The sequence below is a fragment of the Suricata suricatta genome, chromosome 7, assembly GCF_006229205.1.
Source record: "Suricata suricatta isolate VVHF042 chromosome 7, meerkat_22Aug2017_6uvM2_HiC, whole genome shotgun sequence".
NCBI classification, from domain to species: Eukaryota; Metazoa; Chordata; class Mammalia; order Carnivora; family Herpestidae; genus Suricata; species Suricata suricatta.
Genome location: NC_043706.1, coordinates 37,471,594 through 37,487,635, shown reverse-complemented (window position 1 = coordinate 37,487,635; position 16,042 = coordinate 37,471,594). Strand labels below are relative to the sequence as shown.

The window sequence follows — 16,042 nt, the reverse complement described above, 5'->3', positions numbered from 1 at the left end:
ACAGGAGTCACCTCAGAAGTGTCAGGGGGCATGCAAGAGTGTCTGGAGGGGGTGAGGACCGGGCGGCAGAGGGGCAGAGCAGTGACTAACATTGTCTGGGCCCAGAACCCTTACGTACTGTCTATACGTGAACACCCGCACATACGCACACGCACTTGGCTCTCAGATGGCACTGAGACACAGAGACGTGTCCCACACACTTTGTTTCACACACATACACACACACACACACACACGTGCACCACCACGTTCACACGGACACACCCATGAACATCCATAAAGGTTGCCAGGAGACCATGCAGTGAGCCTCAAGGGTAGAGTAAAACATCTCTCCGGAAAGATCTCCTCAGGACCAGTGATGTTTGAAAGTCACCATTAGCCAGCCGTCATATTTAAATAAGATTCTCTCGCATTTGTCTAGGCCTTAACATTTAACATAGCTCTCTTTCATTCACTCAACCGTAGGGTAAATATTTACTCGGCAGTGACTCTGGCCCGGATACCATGATTGACAGTGGGGATAGAAGTAAGATGTAAGGCACGGCCCCTGTCCTCGAGGAAGCCAGCCCATAGACAGAGAAGGGCTCTCAGGGAGGAATGCAGGGAGGGCCCCGGGAGCGGAGGGCAGAGGCAGCTCTCGGTGGGGGTGGGGTCAGATATGCCATCTGGGTCAGGCCTCCGGGGACATGGTCACCAGTAGAGAAAGGAGATTTCCAGGAAGAGGGGCTGCTAGAGGCAAAGGGGTCAAGGTGGCTTACATGGTGGGAGTGGGGAGTCATTCAGAGAAGGTGGCAAAGTGCTTCCCGGAGCTGGAGTTCCACCCGGTTAGGCCAAGATGTGCTACCGCTGGCCGGAAGCCATGACGGTCTTTCCCAAAGTGCAAGGGGAAAATGATCACAGGCAGAACATTCTCGTCATGGAAAGGTTACCTCCTGTGCCACTTAGGATTCAGTCAGGATTTATTCAGAAGAATAAAAGCACACTTTAGATGTAAGAGGGATTCAGTACAGGGGTTGCACTACACAGGGTTGGAATCGCTGGGCGGGGGCACCAACCACAGGCCACAGTGAGGCATCCAGAGATTAGCTACAGCCGGAAGCCACTACCACCCGCCTATCTCCACCCAGTGGTAGGAAGCGCAGGAGATGGGGTGACCAGAGCCTAAGGTCCAAATCCATCTGGCAGGAACCAGAACCCAGGGACTAGAATCCCAGAGGGGGCTCAGGAGCTGATGGGAAGCCACCACCGCCAGAGGCAGAAAAAGAGGAAGAAACGGCTGACTTCTGTTCTGCCCGCCCTCCAACCTCCTTCCAGTGCCCCCATTGGCCAACTGTTCCTGGGAGCCCCAAGGAGCCTGGGAATAGGCAAGGGAGCCTGGGAAATGTGGTTCCTTGCCACACCGAGTAAGAGGGCAGGTGAAAGGGAAGATAGACCTGAGAGCAAATAGTGGGGTAAGCAGCATACTTCTGTGATTTCCTCCTAAACCTCCGGCATCAGCTGTACACAGCAGCTGTAGATGTGTTGGGTGGTATTAAGCTGAATGAACAAATGCCAAATGAATATTAATAGGGAAAAAGAAAAAAACAACTCAGGAGCAGCCACTTACGCTTGTTTTGTTTTTCCTGGGTAAGTGCTTGGGGTTGCAGCCTTAAATTGTACTTTAGAACATGTGAGCTTAATTACATTTAACGTGTTGGAGCAACTTAACTTAAAAGAGCAATTCATGTTTTCTGCGAACAGAGATGTCGCTGGTTTATGAGATGGAGAGAAACCCATGAATATTTCAGCATGTTTCATAAAGAGGGCTGTGACCTGATGGCCATGCCAGATATACCCCTTGGCCTCTCTGGATCCCCTCTTCTATGCTGCTGTGTGCCCTGGAAGGCTGACCAGTGTGCAGCCACGAGCCCCAGCTTTTGGTTGGGGTCAGCCACGGAGAGCGACAGCAGAAGATGGGGAGGAGGGAGGAGAGGAGGATACTTACTTGGCCGGTCCCCATGCTGTAAGGGTGCCCCTGGCTGCCTCTGTCCCTCAAGGAAATTTTCCTATGCCAGTGTGTTGGCCCCAGAGGACATCTGGCAATGTCTGAAGACATCTTTGGTCGTCGCAACTATAGATTCTACTCACGTCCAGTCAGTAGAGGCTGGGGGTGCTGAAAACATTCTCCAGTGCCCGGGACAACCCCACCAACAAAGAGTTTTCAGCCCAAAGTGTCACCAGTGCTGAGGCTGAGAATCCCTACCCTGGATCAGTACTGCTCAAGCTAGTCACCGTGAGGGATTTGTGCTGTTTCTCTCTCTGTTGCAAACCAGTGCTTTTATAAGAATGTAATGGAAATAAATTATCACAAAAAATGATCATGCACTGGGATGTGATGCCCACGCCAAATTGCTAGAAAACTCTCAGAGTGCTTACTCTGAATTTCTGTGCTGTCTGTTCGTGGACCAGCTCCCACCTGGGGGCCACACTCAGAATGTGGAAAGACCTGCATGGGTCTTTCCGCTTCCTGAGTCTGGTGACCTCCCCCACCATATGCTTAGGGCTAGATCAGGTAACAGCTTGGCTGCTGTCAACCCTGGGCAATGACTCATTCCCTTGTGGTCCATTGTCCCTAAATCTACCCCTCTGTAATGAGGTCATTTTATCCATCTATGTGCGTGTCTTCTAGCCCTGAAGAGCCCAGCTGATTCTGAGGTGTTTTCCTAAAGACTGTGGGCAGAGTCAGAAGGTGTGTGAATGGATGGACAGAAGTGTAATGGGCAGCCTGGTTTGGGAGCCCAGTTCGGAAGTTTGGCCTGTCTCCTGTAGGTCATTGCCAGCCCTTGAAGAATGTTTCACTGGGCAAGGGGCATGGCCAGAGTTGTTTCAGATGAGCGGGGGATGCGGTGCTGAGCACGGACTTTAAGAGAGCACGAGTAGAAGCAGGGAGGCTGTTTGGAGGCAGCTGCATTCAGGCACAACAGAGACAGTACGACCTAAGCAATAGTGTGGGTGTAGAGAGGGGAGGCAGGGGCAAGTCTAGAAGGAGAACCTGCCACCACAGTGCCCGTGGGGTGTGGACAGGAGCGAAGGGGCCCAGGCTCTCCACATCTCATCTGGAGGATCTGCAGTTGGTTGTGTGGCAGAGACTGGGTGGGTGGGCAGGGCCACCGGGGCCAGAGATAACTTCGGTTCTGTCCCTAGAGTTTGGGTAGTGCCCATTTCACGTGACCTTCTTGCACAGTCTGTCTCCTTCATTGCCTGGGGTGGGAAACTCTTCTTGCTTAGAAGTGTGGGCGCTGAGTCCCAGCAGATCCAGATCTGGTCTCAGTTCTGCCACTCCCCCGAGGGAAAGCGACAACTGCTTAGTGTCCCCCTCCCCTAAATTGGGAATGATGATAATGACTCCCTCAGGGGAGCTGTCCAGAGGGTTAAGTGAGATAATATGTGCAGACTTCCAGGCACAAGGTTAGTGCTCGGCTATTACTGTTTTTTTTTTTGGCAAAGGCGGACTTGACTGCCAAGGCTATTTGGAGCCAGCTGGCTCTGGCTCTCCTGTAAGTATACACACACACACACACACACACACACAGAGGAACCGGGAGCTGCTTCCCTTCCTTTGGCCTTGTTTCTGATGGGCCAGTTAAGGTGTAAAGCTTTTCCCAGCTTGACCCCTGATCCCTGGTGCCAAAGATTAGCCTTGCTCTATTGCACCTCTGTCAACAACACAGCCCTTTGGGGCTTCATCACATTCTGATCTTCCCTGATTTAGGAAGCAAGAGGTGGAGGGGCCAGGCAGGGTCCTGCACAAATAAAGTTGCCCTGAGGCTTCAGGAAAACAGGGCAGTGTCTGAGAGACAGGATGGTTCAGTAGTCAGGAGTAGAGGCCCTGAGGCCGAAATGCCTGGTTCAGATCCCAGCGCTGTCCATTTCTAGCTGGGAGGCCTTGGGGAGGCAGCTTAACCTTTCTGTGCCTCTGGTTCTTGTCTGTCCAATGGAGATGACAATTGTTATTGGGAGTATTAATTCCCTTAAATATCTCAGAACAGTGCCTGGCACATAGCAACCCGCACTTGACATTAGCTCCTCTTCTTTATTATTAATCAGCAGTAGTGGTAGTGTCTGCTCTCAGGAGAAGACCCCCCCCCCCCAACACTGATAGGCTTTCTGGGCTCATGGTCCATCCCCCGTGTCCTGGGATTGGTGCAAAGGTTAAATGCAAATCCGAATGTGGAGACCCCGTCATACAACAGGAGTCACGACTCAGGTCCCAGCAAGGTGCTGGGTGGTGCTGATTTGGAGCCAAATGCTAGCTGTATGTGTTTGCCTCTTACTGCTGCACCTCCGCCTCCCTGTCCGCAGATATGGATCATGGTAGTGGCCACCTCAGGGAGTTGCTGCAGGACTCCAGGAGTTCATAGACATAAAATAGGGCCTGGCCTACGATTGACACGTGGCGTTTGCTCTTACTATTCTCTGTTCTGTGTGTGTATCGCTCCTGCCTCTCCAACTTGTATCATTAGCTCCGAGGGGAAATGAAGTGAGCACTAGGACTCCTTGGGCTCTGCCCAGTAGGGGGCCCCGCAGACCAAAGACCCTGCTGGAAGAGGAGCCTGAGGAGTGGTGGTGTTCTGGGTGCTCCTCCAGGGAAGGGGTGGCTGACAGGCTACGGGGCAGGGGAGGGCTTTCCAGTGACGGGAGGAAAAATGCCCCCGTGTTTATTAGACAGAAGGAGCAAGCCCAGATTAAGGACCTAGAAACTATGTTAAAGGCCAGTGGCCCATCCTAGCTGTCCTCGCTGTGTGACTTCAGGCCAGTCACTTCCCCTGAGTCTTGGCCATTCCTCCTCTGTGTCATGAGAGCGCAGGGTTGCCGTGATGCTCAGCTGAAACAGATCCAAAGGGCTGGCCGGCAGGCCTCCGCAGATTCTGCCCCCAACCCAGCCCCAGCATCAGCACCTCAGCCCTACCTCTTGTAGCTATGGGTGGGGGTGAGGCTGGGGACAAAGTTTCCTCCCCTGTGGCTTCCCCATCAGCAGAGCCAGCCTGGAGGGTGAGGAGGGAGGCAACAGCCTCCAGGGCTGCCCGCTGACGGGATGTCAATAAATGCCTGTCAGCTCCAATCCTGCACTCGGAGTTCCCTGGTGGAAGTTTTCAGGCTCTGGTATTTCATATTTGAGATCTCAATTAAGCTGCCTGGCTCTGGCTTTGAGGGGTTGATGGGCACTGATGGAGCCCTTGAGTAGTAGGGTACTGGAGGACAGAGGGCTCTTTGGGACAAGGAGTGGTGGGAAACGCAGAGAGGGATGTGGCCCCTCTAGGCCGAGGTGACTATCTCTGCAGGAGTGTTTACAGGGTGACACAGGCACGGTCTCCTGAGATGCCACAAGGTGTGATACCCAGACAGGACCTGAGAGATCAGGGTGTGCATCCAGGCTGCCTGTGGGGTCAGGCAGGAGAGGCCCAGGAGAGGAGATGGGCCCCAGCGTGGGAGACCGCTGCCACACCAGAGCCTCCCTTGAGGCCGAGGGACCAGTCCAGGCCTCCCCAAGCAGAGAATCTCTTTCTGCAGGGCTTTCTGGATGAGGCTGGCCCCACTATGCCACGACGGAGGAAGCATCCCTTCTCTCTGGGAAGCAGAATTGCCCTCCCATCTTCGACATCGCGCTGCCCCCATCACCTCCATCAACACCCTCTCCCTGCTTCCAGTTTTCTTCTACTTAGACCTTTGCGCCTGGTTTGCAGCAGCAAACGCTCTCCCTGCCAGGCATGAGAACACCATTTGCAGGAGAGAGGATGGCATGGGCTCCTGAGGGCAGGAGCTTGACTGTGACCCTGCACAGTGCAGGGCCCAGGGAGGGACTCAGGCAGTGTGGACAAATCTCTAGGACACATAAAGGGGTGGATGGAGTCTCCAGGGGGTTGGAACTGGGCCAGGGCAGGCCTGGCTCCCAGCACCTCCCAGAGTCTGAGGGAGACAGGGAGTCAGGCTGGCGGCGGGGTGGGGGCCGGGGGGTCCATTTCTTTAGTCTCTGCTTCTGAAGCCTTTAACCTCTCTGCCTCTCTGTGTCTCTCCCTCTGCCCTTCCCATGTCTCCTCTCCCATCTCTGCCTGAGGCATCCCCCTTCTCTGTACCTCCATCTCTTAACCACCCTTTACACTCCTGGCCTTTGTATTTCCGCACCTGGTCTGCGTGTGCATGTCTCGCTGACCCCTCCACCTCCCAAATCTCTGTCACTGCCTTTCTCACCCCACCTGTCCCTCTCTGGCTCCTTATCTGCACCCCTCTCCTCCCACCTCTCTGACTCCTTCACCACTTCCTGTCCACTTCATGTCCACCACTTCCTGTCACCTGCCATCCCTTCCCTTCCTCTCTCCCCTACCTCCCATCTCTCCTCCTCTCCTTTTCCTGTCTCTTCACCTGTCCCTCTATCCTCTGCTCCATCTCACTCCCTCTGCGCCCCTGTGTCCATCTCTCCCTCCCCCCACTTCTCTTGTCTCTGTCACTCTATTACCGCCTCTGCCGCCCCTCACTGTCCACCCACCCTAGGATGATCCCAGCCTCCAACAAGGCCTTCATGGTCACCAACCTGGTGTCAGGAACCGGCTATGACCTGTGCGTGCTGGCCATGTGGGACGACACGGCCACGACGCTCACGGCCACCAACATCGTGGGCTGCGCCCAGTTCTTCACCAAGGCGCACTACCCGCAGTGCCAGTCTATGCACAGCCAGATCCTGGGCGGCACCATGATCCTGGTCATCGGCGGCATCATCGTGGCCACGCTCCTGGTCTTCATCGTCATCCTCATGGTGCGCTACAAGGTCTGCAACCAGGAGGCCCCGGGCAAGCTGGTGGCCGCTGCGGTCAGCAACGTGCACTCGCAGACTAACGGGGCCCCGCCGCCCCCTCTGGCCAGCGCACCCAGCGGGGCACCCGTGCCGGGGCCGCCGAAGGTGGTGGTGCGCAATGAGCTCGTTCACTTCAGTGCCAGCCTGGCCCGAGGCAGCGACTCCTCTTCCTCCAGCTCCCTGGGCAGCGGGGAAGCCGCAGGGCTGGGACGGGGCCCCTGGAGGCTCCCGCCCCCTGCCCCCCGCCCCAAGCCCAACCTTGACCGCCTAATGGGGGCTTTTGCCTCCCTGGACCTCAAGAGTCAGAGAAAGGAGGAGCTGCTGGACTCCAGGACTCCAGGCGGGAGAGGGTCTGGGACATCGGCCAGAGGCCACCACTCGGACCGAGAGCCACTGCTGGGGCCGCCTGCGGCCCGGGCCAGGAGCCTGCTCCCCTTGCCCCTGGAGGGCAAGGCTAAGCGCAGCCACTCCTTCGACATGGGGGACTTCGCCGCTGCGGCTGCGGCAGCCGGAGGGGTCGCCCCCGGTGGCTACAGCCCCCCTCGGAGGGTCTCGAACATCTGGACAAAGCGCAGCCTCTCTGTCAATGGCATGCTCTTGCCCTTTGAGGAGAGTGACCTGGTGGGGGCCCGGGGAACTTTTGGCAGTTCTGAGTGGGTGATGGAGAGCACGGTGTAAGCCTGGGGGGGGCGGGGGGGAGGGCAGGGGCTCCTCCCTCTCACCCTTGCAGGGTGGATGAAGGGGAAAGAATCTGTACTGGCAAGTCTTTGTGGAGTTTCCATGGTGATGTTTACATCCAGGGACAGTCTCGTCTCCCTGTCAACGCTCCCCCCACCACCCACACCCACTTCCAGGCCTGTCCCCCACCACCCAGCCGGGGTGGGCTCAGGGAAAGCGGACTCGATCGCTAAAATGTCGGACTGAGCCCTGAGTGTTTGGAAAGGCGGACTCCCTCCTTTCTGATCACGAATGTAGTGTGTAAGCAAGCGGCTTTGGATTGCTTATGGTTTCAGTGTTGATTTTATTCCTTAATTTATTTTTCTCACTTCCCAGACTCCTCCTCTTCATTCCCACAGATCACAGAGAATTCTCTTCGTAGGAGAGCAGGTTCCCAGCAGCCCTGGTTGTGGGAGATCATCTACTGTCAGTTGACAAGAGAAGGGAGCGATTCTGGTCCCACACTTGTTTGGAGGGAAGGCTAGGGCATCCCTGCCCAGACGCCTCGTTAAGCCAACCAGCTGCACACTTGGGAGGGATGGGCACCCACCCCCATGCCAGACCCACTTCCTCTCTCAAACATGATGCCCCACATCCATCACATCAGCTTAAGCCAGAAGGGTAACTTCCAGGACTTCTTATGTGTGGGAAAGGGAGAAGGGCCTTATGAGGCATAAGGGCATAAAGGATGTTAACTTTTGGAATTACTTTAGGATATTTACCTCTTTTGGGGGAAGCTGGGGCAGAAAGTCCCCATGAGCATGTGATAGGCCAAGAGGGTTTTTGAGGAAAGTATAGTGGGGTGGCCAGAGGAGCACTGGACTTGGAGTCCAGTGCTCTCCTTTTGGGCTCTGGAACCACCACCGCATAACCAGCTGATCTCACTGGGAAAAACCCTTTTTTCTCTTTGGACCTCAGTCTCTTAATTTGCAAAATACCAGATTGCACCAGCTCTTGGGATTCCCTTTAAGTTCTAAGGACCAATGAACTCTTCCATTCCTCTAGATGTTATGGTTCCCAGATCAGCAGTACCAACAGCATGAGCTGGTAGATTGTCCCTATCCTTCCTACCAGAGGGAGTCTTCTAGAGGTTTGGAGCTGGGGGGGGAGGGAGGGGTGGAATCTGAATCTTTTTTAGGATGGTAGGGTTTTAAAGTCTGAAGAGGTGTTTGCAATCATCTCATCCTTAGCCCTCTCTCTCTTTCCCCCAGAGTATGAAGGACTTGCCCAAGGTTACACAGTGAGTTAGTGACCAAGTCAGGGCAGGTGCCAAGACCACTTCCTGGGATGCTGTTTGGGATTTGTTATGCTGTCTACACCCTGGCTCGGGGATTTCTGTGTCCAAAGTCCATCCCTTGTGTATTCCTGAGGAAGGAGGCTCAGGGTGGGACGTGGAGGATGCCTTTCCTGGATGCCACCCTTGAGCCTCCTCCATCTGTGGAAATGACAAATAGTGATGGGAAGGGCACATGGGCTCCATTCCACAAGAGGATTAACCCCCACACCCCAGACCATGTCGAGAGGGGGCAGAGGAGATGTGGCCAAGGAGAAACTGCATTAGAAACATCTGGAGGGCTTTCCCCTGCATCTCTGTCTCTCCTGGTCTCCATCTCTTCCAGGTCTCTCCTCACTGCCAACATACTACCTCTCCCTATGTCTCCCCAACCCATTCTTTGCTCTTCTGAGTCTCTGCCATTGATCTCTAGCCTCTCTCTTGTTCTTCTCCCTTCTTCTACTTGCCAACCACACCACATACAACATCCAGGTGAGTCTACTTCTGCTGAAGTTCCAATGGGCTCAGACCTGGAGCCGAGCTGGCAGCCCCCAAACCCACCTGGAACGCAGAAGGAGCTGGTGGGGAACTGTCTATGCAGGATTGCCTTCTGGCTCCAGCCCAGGAGCCTCCAAATCCCTTGTCTTTGTCCTTCTCCCCTGACCCAGATCTCTCCTGCCTCCTCTCTCCCCGCTCCACTCTCCTGTCTTCATTCTTGTTCTTCCCGTAACTCTCCGCCTTCCCCAGTCCCTTTCTGGTCCTGAAAAAGTCATTAACAGAGTAGAACAGTCTCGTCCCAAGGCAAGTTAATTTTCCAGGCCAGTCCTGGAGCCAGAGCACCTGCCTTCCCCCATCACGGTGGCAACCACAAACTTGGGTGACTTGAAAGGGAATCTCTCCCTCTCTCCCTCTTTCCCTGCCCGTGTTTCTCTTCTCTCCTTTTTCTCTCTGTACCTTTCTCCTTCAGTCTTTCTAAATGTAGCCATTGAGGACATGACTCCAAATACCACCTTTCTTTTTGCCTTTGGGTTCAGACATCCAGAGGGGAAATGGTGGACACCGGAAGGGGAGGAACCCACTGTCTACTGTGGTCAGAGACCCCAAGCTCTGTCATGACACAATATGTACTTGCACTTATGTTTGTCATGTTTCTGACTTGGGCTTTTTGGAAAGCAACCTCCCTGTGGTCAGAATATAAATGCCAACTTTCTTTGCTTAAAAAAAAATGTACAGTAAAATGTACAGTTTAAAAAAACAAAACCAACCACACATCTTGGGAGAGAGGAAAAAAAAGAACATTCTCATATCTGTGAATGTCTGCTGTTCATTTCTCTGGAAACTGCAGTTTTCTGAAGGTGGCTTTGAAGTGGCATTTTCTCCTGCACCTGTGTCTGTTACTGCCTGGTGGGAGCCTGCTTCCTGCCAAGTTCATGTGTATGATGGGAGCCTTCTGGAATAGAGAGAATGGGGTCATCCTTCTGAAATAAAGAATGGTAGAGGGACCTGGAGTGAAGCTCCAGGGGAAGAAGGGATGGTCCATCCTCAGCTATTCGGACTGTCCTACCCAGCACCTCTTGGTACCTCACATACCCGCCCTGCCTCCTTTCTCCTGTACTGTGGCCACCACCCATTTGGTCACTAGGGACACACGGATCCCTCCCACCCATTTTGGTTGAGCCCTGAATGACGCTTTTTCAAAAGGGTCTTTTACTGGGAGACTGGGACAACAAACCAAAGCATCAACTCAAAGTATAGAAACGAATAAACTTCTGGAACACAGCCTCCCAACCCTAGCTACATCTAATGGCTAGATTAGCACTGTCAGATAGGAATAAAGTGTGATCCACAGTCATTTTAAATTTTCCAGTAGCTGCATTAAGGCAAGTATAAAGAAACAGGTGAAATTGTCATAATATATTTTAGCTAATCCAACATATCCAAAATATTATTATTTCAATGTGTCATCATTATAAAATTATAAATACGACATTTACGTTTGATTCCCTCCCCCCCCTAAAGTTTTGGAAATCTGAGAATACATCTCAGTTCAGACTAGCCACTTGTAAAGTGCCATAGAGCCACGTGTGGCTGGTATTGGTCACTGTATTGATCAGTGAGACTCTAGACATGTAACGATTGACTTTCAAGTGCATCTTTGGGGAGGGGAAGGAAACTAACTAACAAGATATTGAGCACCTACAGTTTCCAAGTACTGTGTTGGTACTTGACAGGCATTTCTCACTGAGGCCTCACTGCAGCCTCTCAAAGTAGATATTATTATGCTGATTCTACAGAGGGATTAAGTAACTTACCCAAGGTCACACAGTTAAGTGTGGCTGAAAAGCCTTCGCTCTTTTCATAACATTGTGATGTTCTCACTTCTTCCCTTCAATCCATTATAGATTGTATTTTAGAATGATGGAAGTACTCAGATTTATAGCCTAATCTGGAAGTTCTTGGTTTGGCCTCCACGTCTGGTAAAATTCTCAGAATGTTGACTCCAGGCAAGGTCTCCTTTGTTAAGTGGTTTCCACTGAATTCACCCTGGCCTTTCTGGCCCTTCTTGGCCTGTAACACGTTCCCTCCCCTGGCCGGAAGATTCCCCCAGGCTTCAGAAGGTCCTGCTCAGACCACCCTTGTAATCACCCCTTCTCCTGGCCTGGTGACCTCTAGAAGGTCCCTTGTTTAATAACCTCCCACCTCTAGTCTCACCTAGTCCCCTCTGCCCTGAAAGTCTGTAACATCATACTCCTAAGATAGAAAGCCTCACATCAGCTCACTCCAATCAATGACCACACCCATCTTCCCAGCTCTTCCTCTTCCTAAACTCTCATCCCTACCAGGAGGAGGGCTTACCCACCCAGGGCCTTTTTTCTGATTGAGAAAAACTTCAGTTCTCTGATCTTTTGCATGGAAAAGGTAGCTGATACACTCTCAACCCAACTGAATTATTAAGCTTTCTGACCAATAGTCCAACCCCTATTGCCCCAAATTCTTTTTTGTTAAATGTTCATTTATTGGGGTGCCTGGTTGAGCATCCAAGTTTGGCTCAGGTCATGATTTCACAGTGGCATGATTTCACGGTGGTCTGTTGTGTTCTGAGTCCTGTATTGGTCTTGCCGCTGTCAGCACAGAGCTTGCTTTCTATTCCATGTCCCCCTCTTTGCCCCTCCCTTGTACACGTGCTCTCTCTCTCTCTCAAAAATACATAAAACATTAAAAAATAATAAAATAAAATGTTTATTTATTTTGAGAGTGAGAGAGAGAATGTGCCCATGCACGAGCAGGAGAGGGGCAGAGAAAGAGGGAGAGAGAGAATCCCAAGCAGGCTCTGAGCTGTCAGCACAGAGCCTGACACGGAACCAGATCTCACCAACCCAGAGATCATGACCTGAGCAGAAATCAAGAGTCAGACACTTACCGGACTGAGCCACCCAGGGGCCCCTCCTCAAATTCTTGATAATGATACATTCTTTAGTTTCCCCTCAAAGGAGATGCTTTTCATTGTGCCCTCATAACACTGTTGAAATTCCAAAAGAAATGACACACACACTTTTTTTTTAAAGGGATATAATTTCCGGTCAGGTAAAATGAAGGTCATTGTCTCAGATTTTCCCCTTCCAGACGAGATCGGGCGCGTTCAGGGTGGTATGGCCGTAGACTTGATTTTCCCCTTCCAAAACCAGTAATAACTTCTCCCCCAAAGTCTGTAGGTACTGAATTTTCCGAAGCAGAGCCTGAGTCTTCTGTGTCTTCTATTCTCTGTCGTCTGTCTGTCTGCAGTGAGGGTCTGAGCCAGGCAGGGGCTTCCTCTGTTCTTGCTACCATTGTGATAGCTACAAACTGCTGCTGGTAAAATCGACACCTTTCTTCAAAAGATGAGACTTGGCAGACAGCAGGCGAAAACCCAACACATGGTTTTAAATAGCACACCTCGATCCCCAAACACAGCCCTCCCTGCGCCGCGGCTGGCAGCAGGAAGTTTGTTGTGACAAGGTTCCTCACGGGTACACACCCGAGGTTCTCCCTTTGGGTGATAGAAGCAAGACCCATCCACGTTGCTCCTCCCAACACCTAAAAGGAACACAACTCCCTTCACAGTTTAAAAATAACTGCTTTTGCCTTAAACCCAAGATCTTAGTTTCCGATCTTCTGTGATCTATTTAAGTGTTCCCACCTCACAGCTGGTCAGTGTTCTACTACAAGACTCAGGGTTTCCCTTCCTTGCAGCCTCTGACAGAGGGAATTGCTATGTTTCCCAACCAACCATAGAGGGGAGCCTGCCTTTACATCTCAAGCTACCCTGTGATGCCCATCATGGCCATTTAGCATTTTCTGACGGGTGCAGCCATCTTGCCCGGCAGCCTCGTTTTGAACGCTTGGCATCTTTCATCAGCTCACCAACTCTAGGCAAATGGTCCCCAGATTGCAGGCACCTGCCTGGCTATTTTCCTGGCCTTGTTGGGATCCTTGAGCTTCTGGTTCCTTCAGCCAGCAGCCGAATGTGAACAAGAGCCAAGATTCTCTGCCAGCATCTGGAGTGTCTGTGGGGCTGGGACAAGAAAGGTTTCATTCTCTAATCCTTTTCTGAGCTGTCGGTGCATCCTGCAAGCACCCGCTTGGTTTCTTAGTGATGAGGGGGTGAAGCTGGAACTTCACCCATCTCCATGGGATCCCCAAACCCATCTGGTCCACCGCCAGTCAGCCCACTGACCAGCCTCCCACGGCCTCAGGCCGCTCCGTCCAGCTGCCCATTTGGTTAAGTGATGATGAGCACACCCCCTCTTCTTTTACCACCTCCTCTGTACCATGTGTTCATGGGTGCTCCCTGGCACACCCAGCAGCGAGTCTAGTATTTATACATGTTGCAGGAGTGAGCATTTTTTTTCCCCTTGATATCCCCTACGCTGCATTGGAGAGAGCCCCTGCTCCCTTAACCGCAGTTACCTCTGTTTGCTGAACTTCCTGATACTCTTCCCACTTCATGAAGAAAAACCTCAGAGCCTCACACCTCCATCGCTGACTGGGCATGTCCTGGTACGAAGCAGGTGTCTCATTCACTGTCTGAGAAGAAATATTATGAAGAAGGGGGTTGAGATCTCAGTGACACCCAGTAATCCTGAATGTTTACCCCCTGGGTTTCCTGGTTACATACTTTCCACCCACCCCTCTGGGGATCTTTGGAGGATTACAATTCTGCCCGTCTACCAAGGATGGGCCTGTGGCCTTACCTACCCAGACTAATTATGGGAAAGTTTTATCCCTTCATTAGGTTGACACAAGGTTAGCATTCTCCAAATGGATACCAAACTGCAAATTAAATTGCTAACAATAACCGACATTACTGAGATTTTCCTATGTGCCATGCACTGTTCTAAGAGCTTTTTCTATAGTCTCAATTTATTATCAAAACAACACAGTGAAGTAGGTATTATTATTATCATTTCCACTGGAGAAGTTAAGGTAGAGAGAGGTTAAGTAACTTGCCCAACATCACATAGTCAAGTGAGTGGCAGAGTTGGATAAACATTCAATAAATGGATTTGCACGGAAGTCACCTGCAGAGCTACAGAGGTGAACAGAAACACAGTTTGCTGGGTTTCGTGTCAAAGGCCTGAACCCTGGCGTGTGAACCTTCAATTTGAGAAGACCAAACCCAGCAGAAAAAGTGAGCGAGATGGAGAAATCAGTGCCGCATGCGTTCAACATGCATTTGCTGACCCTCTGTGTGCCCCACACTGTGCCTGGTTTTTAAAGAAATCAAAATAAAAGTAAAGGACACTGTGCATGCCCTTGAGGGCCTTCCATGTTTCCCTGAGGGGCAGGGACATAAGCTAGTTTCTGGATCTCTGATTTTACAAAGATGGGTCTGTTTTTACTTATTTTAAGATAATGTATAGCTTCGGGGAACCCACTATCCAGGAGGAAATGGATGGATGAATGGATGGATGGATTGACCAGGGCCACAAGCTCAAGGTGGCACCTCTGGCTGGAAGAATTAACTAGATTGTAAGTTCCAAAGGAACCTGTCATGGGAGTGACTGACTCTATACCAGATAGGTGCCCAGCCAGGACTGAAACCCTGTGCCTTGTCAAGCAGGAATGGATCTCATGGGAGCTTTTGAAGAGGGGTGGGAGGCAGGGTGCAGAGAATAAAGCAGATCCGGAAGAGGGATAGTTGCAGAGAACTTGGTGGGGGTGGGGGGTCCTGAGTAACTCAAGGCAAGTACAGTAATTCCTGTGGGTGAGGGGCCGTTCGGTGGGAGGAGCTGGACTCAGAGCCATTTCTTGGCTTCCATTTCCTTTCTGGTAAAGTAACCATGGTAAGTATGGACTTTGGTAAGTACGCCCGAGAAGTACCATGTTCTATAAATCACACATCAGACTGGAAAAGGCAGAGTGATTATAGTCATTATTATTAATGATATGCATCGTTGAAAACATTAGTGTAAATTACAGGGAATTAGTGATGATATTAGGTATCTCAGACTCAGAGAATCTCAGGGCTGCCAGAGCTATCAGACGCCATCCACTTGAGCCTCTCTCAATGGGTATTAGAATCTTATGTACAATATCCATGGAAACTGTTATTAATCTTATTACAAGCAAGACGGTGCATGAGGAATTTCAGAACTCACCCCAGGCAGGAAGTGGCTCCCTGTACTCCAATCAGATCAAGGCCCGATGGTTTTGACTTCGTGTTCCTGGAGGGCCCTTGTGGCGCCATCATTCCTGCCTTCACAAGAAATACAGATGCCAGACAGAAAGCAGCTGTGGCCAGAAAAGTGGTAGGAAACCAGGTACAGAGCTGGGAATGCTATTCCCTTGACAAATCAGCCCTGGTCTCCATGACTCTGAGGAAAGGCAGGGGCCAGGAAAGGGGCAGAAAGCACCTGGTACTCTGTAGCCTCTAATGCTCCTTCGTGTTCCAAGACCCTCAATCCAGGCAGCAGCAAGGAGGACCTGAAAAACCTGACCTCACCCCTGGGCTCCCTCACTTATCATTTCCCCAATCCCTGCTCACCCTAATCCTTGTTCCAGGGCTGGCATAAAAGCCAAAATCTAACAACGGGGCTCTGGAATGACATAAATGCCACCACCAAGCCCTCTCCTCCATTTCTCTGGGTTGACAGACGTGTTCCCTTCTAGGATATAAATGCTCATGAGAAGAATCTGCCAGATGCTAGGTAAATCACCCAAGGACAGGCCAGCTTACTTGAGTC

General features: G+C 51.7%; 1 protein-coding gene across 1 annotated transcript in view; it reads left to right on the top strand.

Moving 5' to 3' along the window:
- Positions 1-7,874, top strand: part of LRFN2 (leucine rich repeat and fibronectin type III domain containing 2) — a 175,712-nt gene extending 167,838 nt beyond the window's left edge. Inside the window, exon 3 of the mRNA XM_029945562.1 lies at positions 6,529-7,874. Within this exon, the coding sequence (XP_029801422.1) occupies positions 6,529-7,507 (979 nt within the window). The 3' untranslated portion in view covers positions 7,508-7,874. The remainder of the gene's footprint in view (positions 1-6,528) is intronic.
- Positions 7,875-16,042: the final 8,168 nt, after the last annotated feature.